The sequence below is a fragment of the Aythya marila genome, assembly GCF_965140915.1.
Source record: "Aythya marila genome assembly, chromosome: 1".
NCBI classification, from domain to species: Eukaryota; Metazoa; Chordata; class Aves; order Anseriformes; family Anatidae; genus Aythya; species Aythya marila.
Genome location: NC_139042.1, coordinates 12,113,479 through 12,131,476, shown reverse-complemented (window position 1 = coordinate 12,131,476; position 17,998 = coordinate 12,113,479). Strand labels below are relative to the sequence as shown.

Genomic DNA, 17,998 nt, shown 5'->3' with positions numbered 1-17,998 from the left:
GGCACCCCGAACTGCCAGCTTGCTTCACAGCTTGGAGGGAAAGTTAAATCCTGGGCAAACTCTGCTCCGTTTATTTATTTGAAAACCCACTTATTGACTTTCAAGCAATTAAAATAAATGCCAGGCTGGTACTATAGGTCCCTTAATGCAATATAATCCTTGAATGATAACCATTTTAATCCTTGCAATATAAACATTTCAGTGGGAATTCAACCCACCATCTACGTAAACACCTGTCTGAATCTCTTCGTGTATGTGAAAGCCAGATGAAATCCATAGCAGTGCTATGTAAATAAGATGAGAAAGAATTGTCTTTCATTTCCAGGTATTTCCTCTCCTTGTGCTTTCATTACCACTTATATTTAAAGAAATTCATGGAGGCATTTACAAGGTCTTGTTAAGACCAAGCAGTACAAACAATGCCATCACAGTGAGTTCCAAGACAGCAGCAGTTTGCTACTGCAGACCAAGCAATGAAAAAACAAATTTAAGATACAAATCTCGTTAGTAAATTGCATCTATAAAAGTATTAGCATTGAACAGAATCCAGCATCACATTCAGTAGACATTTTAAGCAGACAAACAACAGAAGATCATTACTGTAGATTTTAATAGTTTCCTCTTCTGTGTATACTGATCCAGAAAATGTCTTGGTCTTTGAGCAGTGAAACTAGTGCAACTTGGTTCCTTATGAATTTTTTGTTCTCTACATCCCCCAGACTGCCCTGCTGCAATATTCCTGTGTTCCCCACTTGACCAGGACAGCATTCAGGCCACCTCCCCATTTCCTAACCTCCATTTTGGGAGTTCCCTGCAGCACAGGGCCAGCCCCAGCTGAGAGCAGTGCCCTTGCTCAGCAGTTATGTGTGTGCTCCTAAGTTGTTATTACAAAGAAAAAGAGCTCTGCATGGAGCTGACAGCTCTCTCCTCAAGCACCGGCTCTAGGAGGACATCTGTATGTCACCTAGCTGCTGATTTTTCACCTGGACATAGCAGGAACTGAAGGGAACCACAGAGCAGCTGGCATCATACCCAAAATATGATTTACAGTTGTCAAATAAAGTGTTGTTTTCTTCCAGGGCAGCCCACGAAGGACAGTGGGCTGGCAGACGGTTTCCAAAGCACAGGCACCATTGGGATTTCAGCTGTGGGTGGGTCATAGCCTGCTGACCCCAAACCTCACCATAATTGCAGCTTCAACAACCTCTGTTCTCATGTCCCCCAACACTTGGGAATAGAACATGTGAAAATTACCAGGTTTTGCTCACAAAACAGCAGACAGTAGTGTACAGCTGCAAAGCAGCTGCTTTCCCAGGGAAGCCTTTGTACAGGTCTTAGTGACCTGCCAATGACACCAAGCTGTGTGGTAGAGTCGACGTGCTAAAGGGAAGGGATGCCATCCAGAGGGACCTGTACAGGCCTGAGAGGTGTGCTTGTGTGTACCTTGTGAGGTTCAACAAGGCCAGGTGCAAGGTCCTGTATCTGGGTTGAGGCAAATCCCAAGCACAAATACAGGCTGGGTGGAGAATGGATTGAGAGCAGCCCTGACAAGAAGGACTTGGGGGTGCTGCTGGATGAGAAGCTTGACACATGCTGTCAGTGTGCACTTGAAGCCCATAAGGCCAACCGTGTCCTGGGCTGCACCAAGAGCAGCGTGGCGAGGAAGTCGAGAGGGGGGATTGTCCCCCTTTGCTGTGCTCTTGTGAGACCCCACCTGGAGCCCTGTGTTCAGCTCTGGGGCCCCCAGCACAAGAAGGACATGGAAGTGTTAGAACAAGTCCAGAGAAGGGCCACACGGATGATCAGAGGGGCTGGAGCACCTCTCCTGTGAAGACACGCTGACAAGTTGGGGTTGTTCAGCCTGGAGAAGGGAAGGCTCCGGGGAGACCTTACAGCAGCCTGCCAGTACCTAAAGGGGGCTACAGGAAAGCTGGGGAGGGACTCTGTCAGGGGGTGTAGGGAGAGGACATGGGGGAATGGCTTTTAACTAAAAGAGGGTATGTTCAGATTAGACACTAGGAAGAAATGCTTTATTGTTGTAAGAGAGGTGAGGCCCTGGCACAGGCTGCCCCATCCCTGGAAGTGCTCAAGGCCAGGCTGGATGGGGCTTTGGGCAACCTGGGCTAGGGGGAGGTGTCCCCGCCCATGGCCGGGGGGTGAAACTGGATGATCTTTAAGGTCCCTTCCAGCCCAAGCATTTTGTGATTCTCTATGAATGATTCTATAATCTGCAGCTACCAGTGGCCACAAGAATCTCTCTTGCCCCATGCCTAGCAAGCCCACAGAGCCTCAGAAACACAAATGCACCGAGCTGAAACGCGATCACAACCGAGCCACCACATCCCGGCGCTAACCCCGCCTGCTAGGCAGGGACCTGAGGGCCGGGAGGACGGCGGAGCCCAGCCCTGCCCTGCGGCGGGGGCAGGAGTCGAACCCGCGACCTCCGCCTCTCCAACCTGCGAACCCTGGGCAAACCACGTGACAGCCCCGCCTCCCCAATGACCTGCCAGCACTTCCGTAAACATCCCGGGGGCTGAGTGACAGGCCGCGGCAGCCAATCGGGGTGCGCGGAGCGCGGGGTGGGGGCGGTAACCTCCCTTCGGCCGCTCGCGCGCGCGCTGAGGCGCGGGAACCGCTCCCGGTAACGAACGGCGGGGCCGGGCCGCGACACAGCGCGACATGCCGCGATATAGCGCGATATGGCGCGACAGGGACAAGGACCATCAGCCTGTGCCGTGGCGGCGGGGGGAGAGGGATGGGCCCCGTTGGGCCCGACCCGGCTCACGTCGGGGCGCCCCAGCCCCACCGTGGGGGGGGGCAGGGCCCGGTGGGGACACCGGGGGAGGCCTGAGGTGGCAGGTCCGAGCACTCTGCCTCGGCCGGTGTGGGAGGGGGGGGTATACTTAAAGGTTTTTTCCATTTATTCGGGCTGGGTGGCGGTATTTCTGTTCCTGTGTGTGTTTTGAGGAAGGTGTGTGCTCCTCAGAAGTCCTGAGTTTGGTGCGGTGATGTTTTCTGCGTGTCTCACTAACGGTCTCGTTAAATATCCTAATTTTACATGGTGAAATGTGCCAGCTCTCCTTCATCTTTTGGGATAACGTACTAGGTGCGTCGTCTCACCGGTGTGTATCGTGGTGTGTTGTCACAGCTTCCCGATGGAGGCCGGAGCAGGTGTCAGGAGGTACGAAACAAGAAACAAGACGGCCGGGACGGAGCTGTCAGCCAAATCCCGCGTGGACTGGAGGCGCACCAAGAGGGAGCGCCTGCTGTTTGACAGCGATGACGAATCCTCGCTTACCTCTGAGGAGGAAGAGTCCACAGAATCCACCGTGTCAGAGGATGGAGTGGGTGAAAAAGATGAAACTGTTCTGAAGAATGGCTTTTCGGATCAGGAAGAGAAAATCCACAGCGGGGAAATAACAGATGATGAATGCGTTGTGCCTGGGAAGCGTAAGAGGTTGAACAGCTCGGTGCTGCACGACAGCGATGAAAGCGAGGACAGTGATATCGTTGTCAGGAAAGTTTTTGCCAAACGCCACTGTATAATTAATGAAGATGAGAGTTCCCAAGAACAGCAGCCTGATAAAACCTGCCCTACGGAAAATGTTTCTACTAACAGGAAACAGAAACTGGTGGCAAAATTGAATGCTCTTGCAAGACAAAGAGCATCTCGGACATCCTCTGCGAGTGAAAATTGGGAGGTCTGAATTTTATCTTTGAGCTTCAGTTCCACCACTAAATGTAGGGGAAGATGGCAATTAATAGATACTAATCAGTAGGATTTTTAAATTTTGTTTTGGTTTTTATTCATGACAAATCAGTAATCCTATCACATTTCAACAGTTGTCACGTGTTAACTAAATAACAGTATTGACTGCTGAAAACCTTTAGATCTAATTTGATTTTTGTCACTGGGGATTTAAGAATTCCCTTTCATTTGCTTTTTCAGGCATTCTGATGACTGAGCAGCGTAGAATGCACGTATCACTCTTCTCTATGTTGTCAGAAGGGGAAAAATATCTTTAATATTCCTTTTTCCTTAGAGAAGAGACATGAGAAGACTATCAGATTACTCTTATCAGGAAACAAAGTACCTGTTAAAGCACCTTAGAAATCTCATGTTAACTTAATTCCTATTCAGTCTGTTTGACTGAAGAGAGGTACATGGAGATTGCTGATTTAAAGCAGAAAGTAATCGTCATGTAGTACAGAATGATGGATTTTTTGAAATGTATTATTTTTTGTCAACAGTTATGGTCATTAGAAGGTCCCGTAGATGTAGTATTTTGTTAGTGCAGATACTAAAAATTCTTGAATTGCTTTTGAAATATATTTTTTAAATTTAATTAGGATACCAGTAGTGAAACAGAAATAGAAGAGGAACCATTCTGTAACCTCACACCAACAGAAGAAAGCAAAACTGACAGTGACAGCCTGAAAGACTTTATAGTTGATGATGAGGAAGAAGAAGGTGGTGATGACGACACAGAGCAAGTAAAGACTGAAAAAAAGCAACAAGAAGAAATAAATACATCAAATAGCGAATTGCTGGCATACTACATCCCACAGTGTAAGATCAAAATTAGTTACAATTCTATATTTATAACTTGTTTTTAGTGCTGCAATAGATATTTATGGGCTCTAAATACAAAATAATACTGTGTAATAGAATATGATAGTTCAAAAGCAGAAATTCCTGAACAGCTTTCATTTGTGAAAGTGCTTGTGGTTTCCACAGTAAACTTTTACAGTCCTTCGGTACCTTATTAAAGGGAGGGTATAATTTGGAGAGAAGGACAAGAAGCTCTATTGCCCAGATTTATTTTTTTTTGTCAGTCTGCTTTAGAATGAGGCTACCTATGAGCAGATAGGTTAACAGATAGGTTAATTTTGGATCAATTTTGTCTTGGAGAATGACATAAGAGTCTTGCTTGTGGGTTGTTTTTAGTTTGTTTTGTTTGTAATGTATTTTTATTTATGGCAGCGAGACTTGGAAGCGCTGATCTGTAGGGCTTTCTGAATCCATAGGTCAGTTTTAGACAAGCTGCACAGAGTCTGCACAGAGCTGCACAGAGCTGCACTTGTCATGTTGGTCACGTTCCCTTTATGAAAACTGGTATCTGGATGGAGGAGAAACTTGAACCAGAAGTTTCATGCTAGTTTTCTTCTTGCATACTTTGTTGTTAGGAGGAGGTGTGCGCTGACAGGGTAGTCAGTGCTAGTGTAGATGGTTATACACGTTTGTGGTATGTGTTCCCCAGTAAAGATGTGAGCAGAATTAGGTTTATTTGAAAGAAAGTTAGGAAAATAAAAATCATAAGCCTGACCTTCTGTTGTTTGCATTGCTTCCTGCCATTCATAGAACAATTTATTTTCTTTAGTTTGTGTTTATAGCTCCTATATTGGGCTCCTGATGAAAGGACGTGTGTGACTTTAGGACATGCTAAAATTCATTAAGATTACTGGGATGAGAAGCAACATTTAAATGCAAGATCTTAAATAAGGGGTTTTGATGCAGGACATTTAACATTATATTTAAATTCATATTTAAATGACTTTAAAATTCTAAATTTACAATAATGGAGAAAAAAAAAAACTTATTATGTGACAGTCATGTTTGCTTATACTTTTTTTTTTTTTTTTAATTCTGCTTATTTCTTTCCAGTATCTCGCTGTAGCCCTTATGTACACTTCAAAAGAATAGTAAAGGCCTTTCTCATAAATGCAATTGATGACACTTTCCTGAACTCATTGTATGGTAAGTAAATTGCATTTAAAATTTAATAGTGCATGCAAAAACAAACAAAGGCATTTACTCTTGTAAAAGATGGTCTCCCAGATAGAGTATAAGTCTGTGAGTTGAAATCCCTGAGATCTGTTTCTAGTTTTTCTGCTTTGTAACTTTAGAAAGTTGATCTATCTGAAATGAGTAGGGTAATCTTGGAAAAGTGTGTGGACTTAATTCTTTCAAGCCCATAAGGCATTCTGAGGTGTAAGGAAGTATTTCTGTGTTGCTGATCAGTAGTACTAGTTCCAGCATGAAAGCAAAATTAATTTCAAATTAGTGGAAAGATTGCAAGGTCATGTGATTTTTCAAAATGTCATGTTTTATAGTCTTTTCTGAGAAATTTGGTAGATAAAAAATAATTTTAGTTATGGCAATTATTCTGTGTCCTAATCTTTAATATTTGATCTTTGAGATAAAACAAATTTCAACTGCAGCCGGTACTTCCTGGCTTGTTTTTGCTGAGGAAGTGGCTTTTGGGATTTGGCCTGGTGAGCCTTAATGGCAACTCTTGGTGTCACCAGGAGATCAGGGTGAATGGAGGAACCGAAATACACCACAAGCTTTAGAGTAAAGGTTGTGTATTCTTGCAACTAAAAACATCTTTCAGCTACCACCGCTGGTTCTTTCAGGTATTGTTCTGTTTTACCAAGTGCAACAAGCTTATGAAGAGTGAAAAGTAAATCTTGCCAGATTTATGCTATGTGACATTCCTTCTGTTTCATAGTGTATCTGCTGTAGAAAATTATTAACTCCCTGCCGAGGTGCTAGTAGTATATCAGCTATAAAGGCAGGTTAAAGGATGTATTCAGAAGAATATTATATACCATGAGCAACATACAACATCACCTAGCATTACAATATATTTTCAAAACACAGAATGGATTTTTCTGAGTTAACACAAAATAACTAGTTTGAATTAAGAGCCTAATACTAATAACTAGTTTGAATTAAGTTTGAATTAGTTTAGTGGTAGACGTGCTTTTTATTATGAAAAAGATTTTAAAGTCTAGCACAACCTCTTTAAAGGTTTCAGTATAACTGATTTATGGTAATTATTGTAGCTATAATGATAATGACAATTAACTGTTCTTATAGAAAAGGCTAGATAGCCAGTCATCCTTTGATAACAGCACCACTAAAAGATTAGGAAAGGTAACTGCACAAAGTAATGTTTTTCTGTACGTGCTGAAGCCTGAGACAGTAAGAATTGGCCTGCACCAGTGAAACTCCCAGCTAATTCCTGGAATCTAGCACATATCTGGGAGATAATCATGGAATACTCATGTTTTACTCATCTTACTGGTTTATTTCTTTTGCTTGAGTAAATATTTGGAAATATTTATGCTGCTTAACTCGAGGCATGTGACTGGGCTGCTGAAGGCTAAAGGTCAATTTGTATATGTTGCTTGGAAGTGATGAAGGAGAAGAGAGCTGTCAAAATTTCTGCTGGGAAGCTACTCGGCAGTTTGTTTTCGTGGATTACAACCTTCTCTTGTACATTATGAACACCTCACATAAGCTGGGCAAAAAGCAAGACGGTTTTTTTTCCTTTTCAATTCTTTTAAATGGCATTGAGTGAATACTTCTACCTTTGGGGTGACAGCTTTCCACTTTAACCTGGCTTGTAGAGTTTATTTGTGTACCTCCTGTGATACACACCTGTAAAATAATTAAATGTATTAGTTTATCAAAAATGCATGTATGACTTATCTGGATAACGGTACTAAATGTACTCAGTAGTAATTTATTACAATTATTCATGGTTCTTAGTATGCAGAAGCATAATGTCCTTGAAAATTTTATTTGAGGAAACTTGTACAACATATGATGGTCAGCAAATCAGTAATGACTCTTGCTGAACAGATGGAACAAGGCAAAAGAAGTATGCACAAGACATGTTGCTCTCCCTTCATTATTTGGATGACCGTTTTGTTCAGCCTCGTCTTGACAACTTAATCTCCAGAAGTCGTTGGAAAGATCGGTACAAGGTACGTAGCTTCTACTTTAAATGGTGAAGTGCTCTCCAAATCATATACTTACTGACAGATTTTTTCAGTAGTATTTTTCAATAAAGGCACAATACTCACTATATATTTATATATATATATTTCAAGAGACTCATTGCTCTTTACCATATGTAACTTGTTTTGATACTTGCAAATATCAGAAATATTTGTGTGTTTATGAATACACAATAAACATTCAGATAAGCATTCAGATTTTGTTCTCTGTGACCTGAACGCTTCTCCAGCTGACTTTAGCAGATGCTATTTAGAGTATTTTTTGTCATTTGTTCAATGTTATAACAAAATGTTATCCCCCTCCCACAAAAAGAGAAACCAGTATGTTCATAATGAATCTCCTGCTACTTCAAAAATATGAAGCCAAGATACAGTAGCCTAGTCAAAATCATTGTATATGAAGTACTGGAATACTGTTAATGTTCTAGCTGTGGTGACCTAGTAATCACTGTAGTAATGGAGTATGAGCTGTGGTGGGATACAGTGTATTTATTTGAGGTAGACCCACTGATACAGTTGCCCTGACCACCGCCCCAGAAAAAATAACAACAGAGGGAGAGACGAAAGAAAAATAACTGCCTGGATGCAGGAGTCACTCTTTAGACCTAAATGAAATAAATGAAATAAAATTAAATAAAATGAAATAAATGAAATAAAACTGGGTGAAGTGTTAGAAAGTGATCGAGAGGGTACATGTTTGCAACTGAATGCTAAAAAACTTCACACTTGAATCTTCTTGGTTTTCTCTACTGCTAATTTTGTGCGAATAGAGGGTACTCTATTATTTACCCCTAGTAGGGGTATACAGTCTATTCAAGTTTACGGAGATTCTTTAATGTTATCTGAAAAATGTTTTTCAGGAGCGTGTGGATTGTTACCCAAATGTTCGCATCATCTTGAAAAATCCAACAAATAAGTTCTGTCATGCCTGTGGATTGAATCGGTATTGTAAGTTTAATGTGCTACTATCTGGAAAGCTTTATGATAGCAGAACCTTGGAAGCAGATGAATTCATGTCAGATGACAAACAGGTAACTCCAAACAAGCACCTTATATAATTATTTTTAAGCTTTGTCTAGTGTTACGGAAAATCATACAACAAATAGAAATCCAGTCAGCACCTGTAACGTCTATAATGCCAGACGCAAGCGTTAAGCTGCTGTACTTCGCATCTGAACTCCTGTTTGTTTTTAAAATGTGATGACCATTTTGCAGTTTTGAGGAGTGTAGCCTCAGGTCTAGGTAGGAGTCATGAAGGCAGTTCCTGTGAAAATGAGGAGAAATAGATGGTTCCCTCCATACCCCTGGCCCTTTCAAACATCTTGGGAAAGAGGTCTTGAAAAGTATCTTCAAAAAAAAAACTTTTATCAATAAAATAAATCTTTTTTTTTTTTTTTTTTCTATGACCTTTGTTTTTGCCTGCATCTCAGTCATTGGTGTGCTGTTTCCTCCCCAGCTTTACTGCTTACTATTAGTGCCTGTTACAGCACTGCATGAAGTACTACTAAGTATATCCAATTGTGAGCTGAACATCAGGATAAGAAAGATAAAGTGTTCCAGGACATGTGATAGGTTTCATTGAAAACTATTGCCTTCAACCCAAAATTAAGATTTGCTTCAGTGTTTCTTCTGTTTCAAATCTCTGCAGTCTGAGTCATACCCAGGGCAGGAAGGAAATGCTCTAGGTACAGGGTGTCCTCTGCATGCTTGTCTTTTGTGGTGCATGTGGAGGTTGTCAGAAATTGTGTGTCAACCAGGCTGAGAGCACACACGGAGACTCACATACTAACTGAAGTACTAATACAAGCACTTATCAATTATTTCTAAAGTAGTGTTGTGTTTTGTTTTGGCAAAGGATGTTCAATAGAAAGTTGAAAATCCTAAGCATATTATAAAGAAGGGAGAAACAGCTCTAGTGGGAAAAAAAAAAAAAAATGACACGATTGAGTGTTGCACTGAACATGTCTGGCATTCCTGGTTTTTACCAAGAACATGAGAAATGCTGGGACTTATTTTTTTTGTTTTAATCTTGAATAGATCCTATCTCCTCGTGCCAGGAGCCTGAGGCTTTAAATCAGGAGTGACATTTGCCTCAGAGTTACATCTGTTCTAAATATCAGAATGCCTTTTCACTGAAATTAGATCACTTGAAAGCCCTTTACCTTTTTGTGTGCCTATAATGCCCTTAAGACCTTCCCAGCAAGAGTCATGCATTGATTAGCTTTCAGAAACATTATAGAAGTAACTGTATGTGTAATGGACGATCATCTCTGTGGAATGACTACTTTCTCCTTTGTTGCCAGTAAGGTTTGTTCTGCCTTGGGTCGCTAGGTTTGCTAATTCTGTGCCGACTGCTGCAGCATTTGGAGTGTCCGTGTGCTCTTGTTTGCTGTAGGTCAGAACACTGAGTGAAATAGTGCCACTGTCATTCGGACAGTCCAAGTGCAGCCCAGTCAAGATTTACTGCTTCATTCTTCAGATGTTTTCACATCTGCTATTTCCCATGTAGCTATTCACCCAGGACAAAGTATCTCGAGATCTCAGTTGAATTGACACTTGAAATTCTTTATCTCCTTTCGAGAAGACTTGTTCCCAACGACTTTGGTACATTCTAGTAGAACCTTTTTTTTTCATTCCTGCATTATTGGAACAATTTGTCCAAACTAGAAACCATTTCCACTTAGGTAATCTTGCATCTTTTTCTCACCCAGCTGTCTTTACTAGGGCATATTGGATTAAATTGTAATTTTTGAATGAAACATGTCTTTCGTGTTGTTACATACACATTGTTGCACTAGGCAGCCATTCTAGATGACTTGAGCAGTCAACTTTGTTGTATCTCACAGCTGAGACTTTGGAAGAGCTTGAATCTGAAGAACCTGGGTGTTCCCAGTATTTAGCATAAAATTTACAGCTAGCATTAATTGTTATGATTATGTATGCATGTGGCCTTCCTAAGTAATGTAATTGATGACCTCTTATGATGAACTCAATACGTGATTTGTCAAGGATAAAATATTGTTGCGTTTGCATACCAAGCTGTTATCCAGCTTCTGCCTTTCTCCTTACATCTTTCTTTCAGGAGATGTATTTCAGGAGAAGCTATATTCCTTTTCTTTGTGCATGTAAAAGAGTTTCTGAATACAGATGAAGTTCTTCACAGTGCTTGCTGAAAAAAAGTGTCAGCACAAGATGTATTTACAACATGTTTTGAAAAGGGATATAATAGGATTTCTTACAGAAAAATAAAGCAAAGCCCTCAACAAACTGGAAGCTTACCTTACTGAAGCTCAAGCCTAGATAGTTTGCATCTCTGTAAATATTCTAATGGAGACATTTGAGGGACATGGGTGTGATTATCATTATGTCATCATGATAATGTGATGCAGAATCTAGGTAACTGACAGGTGTGGATTTTTTTTTTGGTTAAACAGATTACAGAACCTGCTGAACAGTAGCTGTTAATACTGTTTTGATAAGTGTGAGTGTGTATGATAATTAAGAGAGCTTGGCTTTTCCCCTGATTTGTTGAAGGAAAATACCAAGTACTTAGGATGTGGGGAAGCAGTCATACTAGCACGGCTGCTGCAGGCCATCGTACAGTCGTTACTCTACATTTAGAGACCTATATGTCAGGAAAATCACTAACTTAAAATCAGTTTTGCATGGGAAATATGTGCCTTACCTATGCAGAAATAAGTGAACTAGCACAAGAATTTAATCTTTACTCAACTTCCACTTTAACTGTGGAAATAACAGTAGCAACCCCCTCACTGCTGGCCAAATGTTGTCCTACATTGGCTGTTTTTCACTGTGGAAAGCACTTGAAATACCCTACTGAATATTAAACTAACTTGCTGGTTCATTTTTATCCTCTTCAGCTTAACAATACAAGACGGGGGTTTTCTTTATGCTGTGTAGCCCAGCATCTGGTGAGATGGTTGCTACGTGCATGCTCAGTGGAGCTCAGGGGCTGCAGAACAGACCCGGGAGAGCGAGTGATTGAGCACTTTCCAGTAATTTTTACTAATGGCTTGCTAATGCAACATTCCTATTCCTACGGTGACCTTTAATTGAGGCTGTTAACGTACTGTTCTCAAGTTGTCTTTGAAGTTCTTCTGGCAGTGCATTGATCAACTTGTCCTGCCAATTGAAGGAAAAGAAAGAACAAAAAGGGCACACAGAGCTACATAAAACTGGCACTGCAAGGAAAATAATTGACTGAAAGGAGGCAGATCAGCACTGGCAGATCAAATTGACTGGAAATACATATTTGGACTATTTCTAAAGTTTTATTTGAAAATACTCAAGAAAAGTGAATGTGTAGAGAACAAAAACAGACCTCCAACCCTCCTCTTCTGCATAAAACTTTCCTTTTCTCTCATCTCTGAAGTATTCTGCTTTGCCAATAGGCCTGAAGAGAAACAGCTGTTCCAGTTTTGCTTAGGCTTGCAGTGATCGTTGTGAGGAGCTGCCAATTCCCAGCCCTCCATGGTCAGGGAGAATCGAACAGTTTGGAGTTGTTGGTGTCCCCTACACTTCTCTGCTCCTGCGTCACCTGGATTATAAACTGTTTTCTGCTTTCGGTCTTGGCGTTGTATTTCCATTTTTATCGGTGCTTAGAGGACATGAATTCAGTCACTACGTGTTAGGCTGTTGTCAGGCTATGCTCCTGCATTCCATACAAAGTGATTTAACACCACTTTGGCTGATATGGCCAGCTTGAGCAGATAAGTTAAGCATTAGGATAGAGTCAGTGAGAACTGTGAGTGGAGAAAATTAGAATGTGTACAGTGCTGAGATTCTTTCCAAAGCTGCATTCTGAAATAACCTTGTATTTTTAGATGATCTTCCTTGCTTTAAAAACACAATGCGTAATGACATTATGTGATATTTAACTATTTTCCTCTGGCACCTCTCCAGTCTGGGAATTCTTTACACCACACACATAAATAAACTATGAAGCTCTTTGCCACAAGGCACTTTGGAGGCAAAAACTGTAATTGGGTCCCAGAAGGGATTAGACAGGTTCTTGGGGAAGCTCCTTCCATGCTATGGAATGTGATAGCTGAGATGATACAGAATGTCTTAACTGTTGACTGCTACAAGTTGTATGATAACACCATAAACATTATGGTGTACGTCCCGTATATTATACTAACTTCCTAAACATTTCCTGGTAGCTGTTGTAACGGGAAGAACTGGGCCAGTCAGAGTTTTGATCTGATGCAGAATGATATCTGATCAAACCGTGTTCCAGATGCCACACTTCATTGCTTGGACCGCACCTCATTGCTTGGAATGCTTAAAAAGCTGTGAAACACTCAGTGAAACACCACATTGCATTTTTGATTGTCTCAGTGTTTGAAATGGTACTTCTGGAAGTTTGAATCATTCAAGGCTTTGCCTTGATTAGTAGGTCTTGCACTTTAGAAACAACTGTAGCACCCAACATAAGCCTTAGTTTTTCAGTTTTGGGTGTGAGTAGGAAGTGAAGCTGCATATAGGTACGTGAACACACATGATCATTAGACAATTGCACTATAATAATAACATTTTTTATCTCAAGCTGGTTACATCTTCAGTTCATAGGCATCTATGTAGATCAGATCAAAAGCCCTTTCAAGTGAGAGTGCCTCCATTGACTTCGGTGATCAGTTTATATCACCTGGGCTGTTGGTTAATATATTTAAAAACTGAAGTGTATTTATGTATATAATAATAAATATATTTTTTTGTTTATATGTATAAACATGATAAGAACTAAATATGCTTTTCTGTCACTGTCAGCAGATGCTGCTAGAGCTAGGTTGTACAAGTGGGACAGATGTTTTGGGAGACTGCTCACAGATGCAAACATTTGGTCATGCATTTAGGAAAGTTTGCTGAAAATGCAGGATATAAGCATTGATTAAAACTTAACCTTCTAATACTTTAAAAGAGCGTTCAGATTATTGCCAATGGCAGCAATGAAGAGCATCACTGTTGTGGCTCAGAAGAGATCATTTTGCAGTAAATAATGCGGTCCGTTGAAATGTGTGCGTGTAATCCAAAATAGCAATACAATCACAGCTTTTATTATTGACGCAAAGAATTTTGACCTTTAGCCATTTATCTGCTTGTTACTCTCAAAGATGTGACAAAACATCAATCCAAAACAATGCTGCCCTTGAAGGATGTTTATGGGGGTTTTGTAGTAATGCTAAATCAGTTTCTCCTGTGTGCATCAGGAGCTGAGTTTCTTCACGAATGTATTTATTTTCCTTCTTTGGAGGGTAGAAAACCTGACTCCAAAACCCAGCCAGATGTAGATATTTTTATTTAATAGTCTTTGTCTCCACGAGTTGAAATGTAATTTGTGCACCTATTACTATTGCTGGGTGTCTTGAAATGTAGGTGAACTTTGACTCCATCTTCCTATGCACACCCCTGATTTCACATACTCTTAGTGAAAGTTTGGGATTGCTGAACATTCTTATAACCAGTCTATGTGCATTGTATAAAACCTGGGGTTCTGGATCTTCCTTTTTTGAAATCTATATGCATTTATTAAGTATATATGCTAGTGCACATGTCTATTTGTATTAATATGCATATACTAAAGGAACACTGAATATTATTCAGTCTACAAAATGCTAGAACTGTTGATTCCTGTCCCTAGAAGTATACTACATTTTAAGCAAAAGTCATCAAATAATTCCTCTTCCTCTGCTTTCACAGTATGATGATTTTCTAAAATGCCAGTGATTCTGTAACGAAGTTCCCCCAGGAGATAACAAAGATGATGGTAGTTATAAAGATGGCTGTGTACAGCTTTTGCAAGAAAACAGTGCTGATAAGCTGCCATTGTTTAGGCTTGCTGACTGCCTGCTTGCTCCGAAGTTGTTCTGCCGTGGTAGTGAAAACTACGTGGTTTTACTCTGATTTTATGCATGTAGTGTCATTTTATTTATTTCATTATTAAAAAAAATGTTTCCAGATTGACTGATAAAATTTTATTAGGTAGGCTGACTTGGCCATTCGTTATATTGTCAAGATGATGACCATCCTCCCTGAGAAAATAATGTGTTTACTTTGGTCTAGGTTTTGAAGGTTGGCGTAGTGTGTGCAAATCGTACAAGAGTTTACCATAATTTGAAGCACTTCAAATACAAGTTGTATGTGGATTGCAGCTCCATTACCAAGTTGGATGGTGTTGAGGATGAACCAGTTAAAGACACAGTCGAACGGCTGTTCAGTCACCTGGAAGACACAGGGTGGATTCAGGAGGTATGACCAAGTTAGCTGATGTATCCTTTTTCAAGGAGACAAAATAAAGCTGAGATAAAACGTTTCATTTAAGTGTGAAGTTCTGAATTATTGGTCTTTGATAATAAGAACTCAGCTTAACCATTCATCTGCTTCTGCCGATCGAGTCTCTCAAACGGTATGCCTGCTGCTTTCATGTACGGTTTCTATCAGCTTCTGACATTAAGCTTCTTGGCAGCTGCATGATCTCTGGGCTGAGCTGGGCAGGCTCTTGTTTCATCTGAAAGCAGCAACACAACAAACTCAAGCTGTATGTAACTCATGAAGACTGGAAACGCGTACATGAGGCACAGCAAGAATACTTTTCGCTTTACGTTGAGTACTTTGGCTGTTTCAGAAACGCTTTATGAAGTATTTTAAGGCAACTTGGAGTAGTGTTGCATTTAACAAGCTTTTGGATATCTTTGCTTCTGAGTTGTTATTGGCATGCTTGTTAATGTATTGAAGAAAAACACAAAAAGCATTCTTTGTGTAATTCAGTTATTAAACCTTGATCAAATAATACAAGTTCTATTTGATTTGCAGAGATACAATGATCTTGAAAACTACATGAATGATGCAGACGATTTCCAAGAAGAAAAAATGGATTAACTCGTCATATTGCTCTTTGAAAGACGTCTTGTAAAGAACTGAATGACCTGTTTTATCTGCGTGCACTTTATCTCTGCCTGGTCTTCAGTATTCCTTTTAGGCTGTATTATGCTTAAATCCACGTGTCTGTAAACCACCGTGTAAGAATGTGCTGTATCTTCTTTTCATCTGTGTAAATAATAACCCGAAGTTTTAACAAATGGGTCTTTCTAGTCTTACTGCACAGGTCACTCTAAGTTTCCTCTTATTCTTAAGCAAAGAGATACCAAGATGTTATTTTTGTGAAATAAATCTTCTGTCTACCTATACTGAGCTGCATCACAGGGAAGGTGGGAGATGCTGAGACCTTTGCAAGTAGGGATATTTGGGAAGGTGAGGCTATGTTACACAAGAACGTATGACTTGCATTGTACCTTCAGTCATTTAGAATGATAGTTACAATGAAAAGGACCCAAATGCAAGGATTTATTTCCCCTCTGAGGTATCACTGTAGACTGTTGCAAGGCAACAGAGGAACTATTCTGCAGTTCTGACTACATTTGCAGCACAATAGTCATTCCTCTCTTTAGAGACTAGGTGATGAGTCACTTTATAGGCGTCATACCGACTGAGTCTGGCTTAGCCATCTAAATGAACACTTGGGCCCACAATGCTGTCTCTGATACACAACTGAGACAACTTACTGAGATTTCAAATGTCAAATTATGTTGTACAAACATAATAGCAACAACTTGCAGTAAGTAAACAATTAAGAGAATGGATTAGTGTGGCCATGCAAGCTAAGCAAGAATTCTTCCAGCATGATCTGACAACAGAAAGTGGGAGTTACTCAGAATCATGATGCATGGCTTACTGTGGGGCACGGGGAGTAGATTTTTGAAGAGCTGGGAAGGGTTAAGTGCTATATGGTTCGTTCTGTCCCTTCACTTTGTGCTGCATATAAAATTAATTATATGTAGCCTACGAGAAGGAGCAGGGCACAGGGTTTTGAATCCAGCTAGGGACTGTTCTTATCTTTCTGTATGCACATACTTTTATTAGTCTGTTGTGGCTGAGCAGCTTGGTAAAATGGACAATACCATTAACTCTCCAGATTTTTTTAACAAGTTGCTTTCTCAGAAGTAAAACTAAAGAAGCCTGATTTTTCAGGTATTTGTCCATCAGAACTCCTCGTGCTCGATATGCCACGTTACTGGTCACATGCTGATTGGGTGGGCAACTACTGCCACATGTACCTTGTCATGGTCAGAAGCTGCTGGCTTTTTTCTATAGGAACTGTAAATTTGTCATTTAGTAGTTTTTTCCCAGCATTAATTGTAAGTAATGAAGTACTTTTATATCTTAAGGTGTTGAAACTCAGCAATGGGTTTATGTGGTGGTCGAATGAGCCAATGCTGTCAGTTTTCTATTATATCATGTAAGTAACAAGATTTACAAACTCTGATGAAAAATCCCAGTAAAGAGGATGAGACTTACCCTCAAGTAAACTTGTACTTGAAGACATTATTTTCATACCTTAACTGTCAGTTAAATATGTAAATATTCTGAGATTTTATATATCATATTTATCTCCCTGGTTACCAGAGCTGAAGTAACTTGTGCTTTCTATTCTCTTTCCTTGTCCATCCCTGTTATTCTGGGACTGTTGGTGGGAACACACCCATCAACTTAAAATTACTGAGGAATCAATCTCAAGCATATCCCTTTTAAGAAAAGCAGTGCCCCTTGAAAACCTGACTTCCTTCTGTTAACGAAATCTCTTTTGTACACTTTTGTTGGTACCTCTAAAATAATGACATTTGTTTGGTGTAATGTATTCTCATGAAAGAAAACTGTTTTGAAATTAATGGGGTTTGTACCGCTTAATGGTGTGCACTTTCATAGATGTTTCAGAATAGTTTTAAATTCTGCTGCCTTCTGAATTTTCTGAAAGCTCTAGGAAACGATTTTTATGTAAAAAAAAAAAAATGCTGTTAGAATGAACAGTCAGTTTCTCATTTTGCCACGTCTAACCTGAATACTACCTAAATAAATAAATAAATAAATAAGTTTGGGAAATTCTGGCTTTTTGAGTATTTGTAATATTTCAACCGCATCTACATTTAGATTGAAAATTGTCAATTTATTCCAGCGATGAATTTTGCTCATTCGGGGATTTTTGCATGGTTGGCTCGTTGGTCTAGGGGTATGATTCTCGCTTAGGGTGCGAGAGGTCCCGGGTTCAAATCCCGGACGAGCCCTTGTTTTTCCTCCCCAGTGCACAAACTGGGGGGTGGAATATTATTGGATG

At 40.3% G+C, this 17,998-nt stretch overlaps 1 protein-coding gene across 1 annotated transcript; it reads left to right on the top strand.

The window, feature by feature from the left end:
- The first annotated feature begins 2,563 nt into the window (after positions 1 to 2,563).
- CCDC82 (coiled-coil domain containing 82) lies at positions 2,564 to 17,758 on the top strand. The gene is made up of 8 exons (XM_082784912.1): positions 2,564 to 2,641; positions 3,149 to 3,701; positions 4,351 to 4,570; positions 5,666 to 5,758; positions 7,652 to 7,776; positions 8,670 to 8,840; positions 14,893 to 15,078; positions 15,643 to 17,758. The coding sequence occupies exons 2-8, from the start codon at positions 3,156 to 3,158 to the stop codon at positions 15,706 to 15,708; spliced, it is 1,407 nt and encodes a 468-aa protein (XP_082641038.1). The 5' UTR covers positions 2,564 to 2,641; positions 3,149 to 3,155; the 3' UTR covers positions 15,709 to 17,758.
- The last annotated feature ends 240 nt before the right edge of the window (positions 17,759 to 17,998 follow it).

What these genes read in the sequence shown, in the direction of transcription:
- CCDC82 (XM_082784912.1), top strand. Translation starts at nt 3,156, where the DNA reads ATGGAGGCCGGAGCAGGTGTCAGGAGGTACGAAACAAGAAACAAGACG. An exon ending in CTGCGAGTGAAAATTGGGAG is followed by an intron (nt 3,702 to 4,350) that starts GTCTGAATTTTA and finishes AAATTTAATTAG; the next exon opens with GATACCAGTAGTGAAACAGA. An exon ending in GTTGGAAAGATCGGTACAAG is followed by an intron (nt 7,777 to 8,669) that starts GTACGTAGCTTC and finishes AATGTTTTTCAG; the next exon opens with GAGCGTGTGGATTGTTACCC.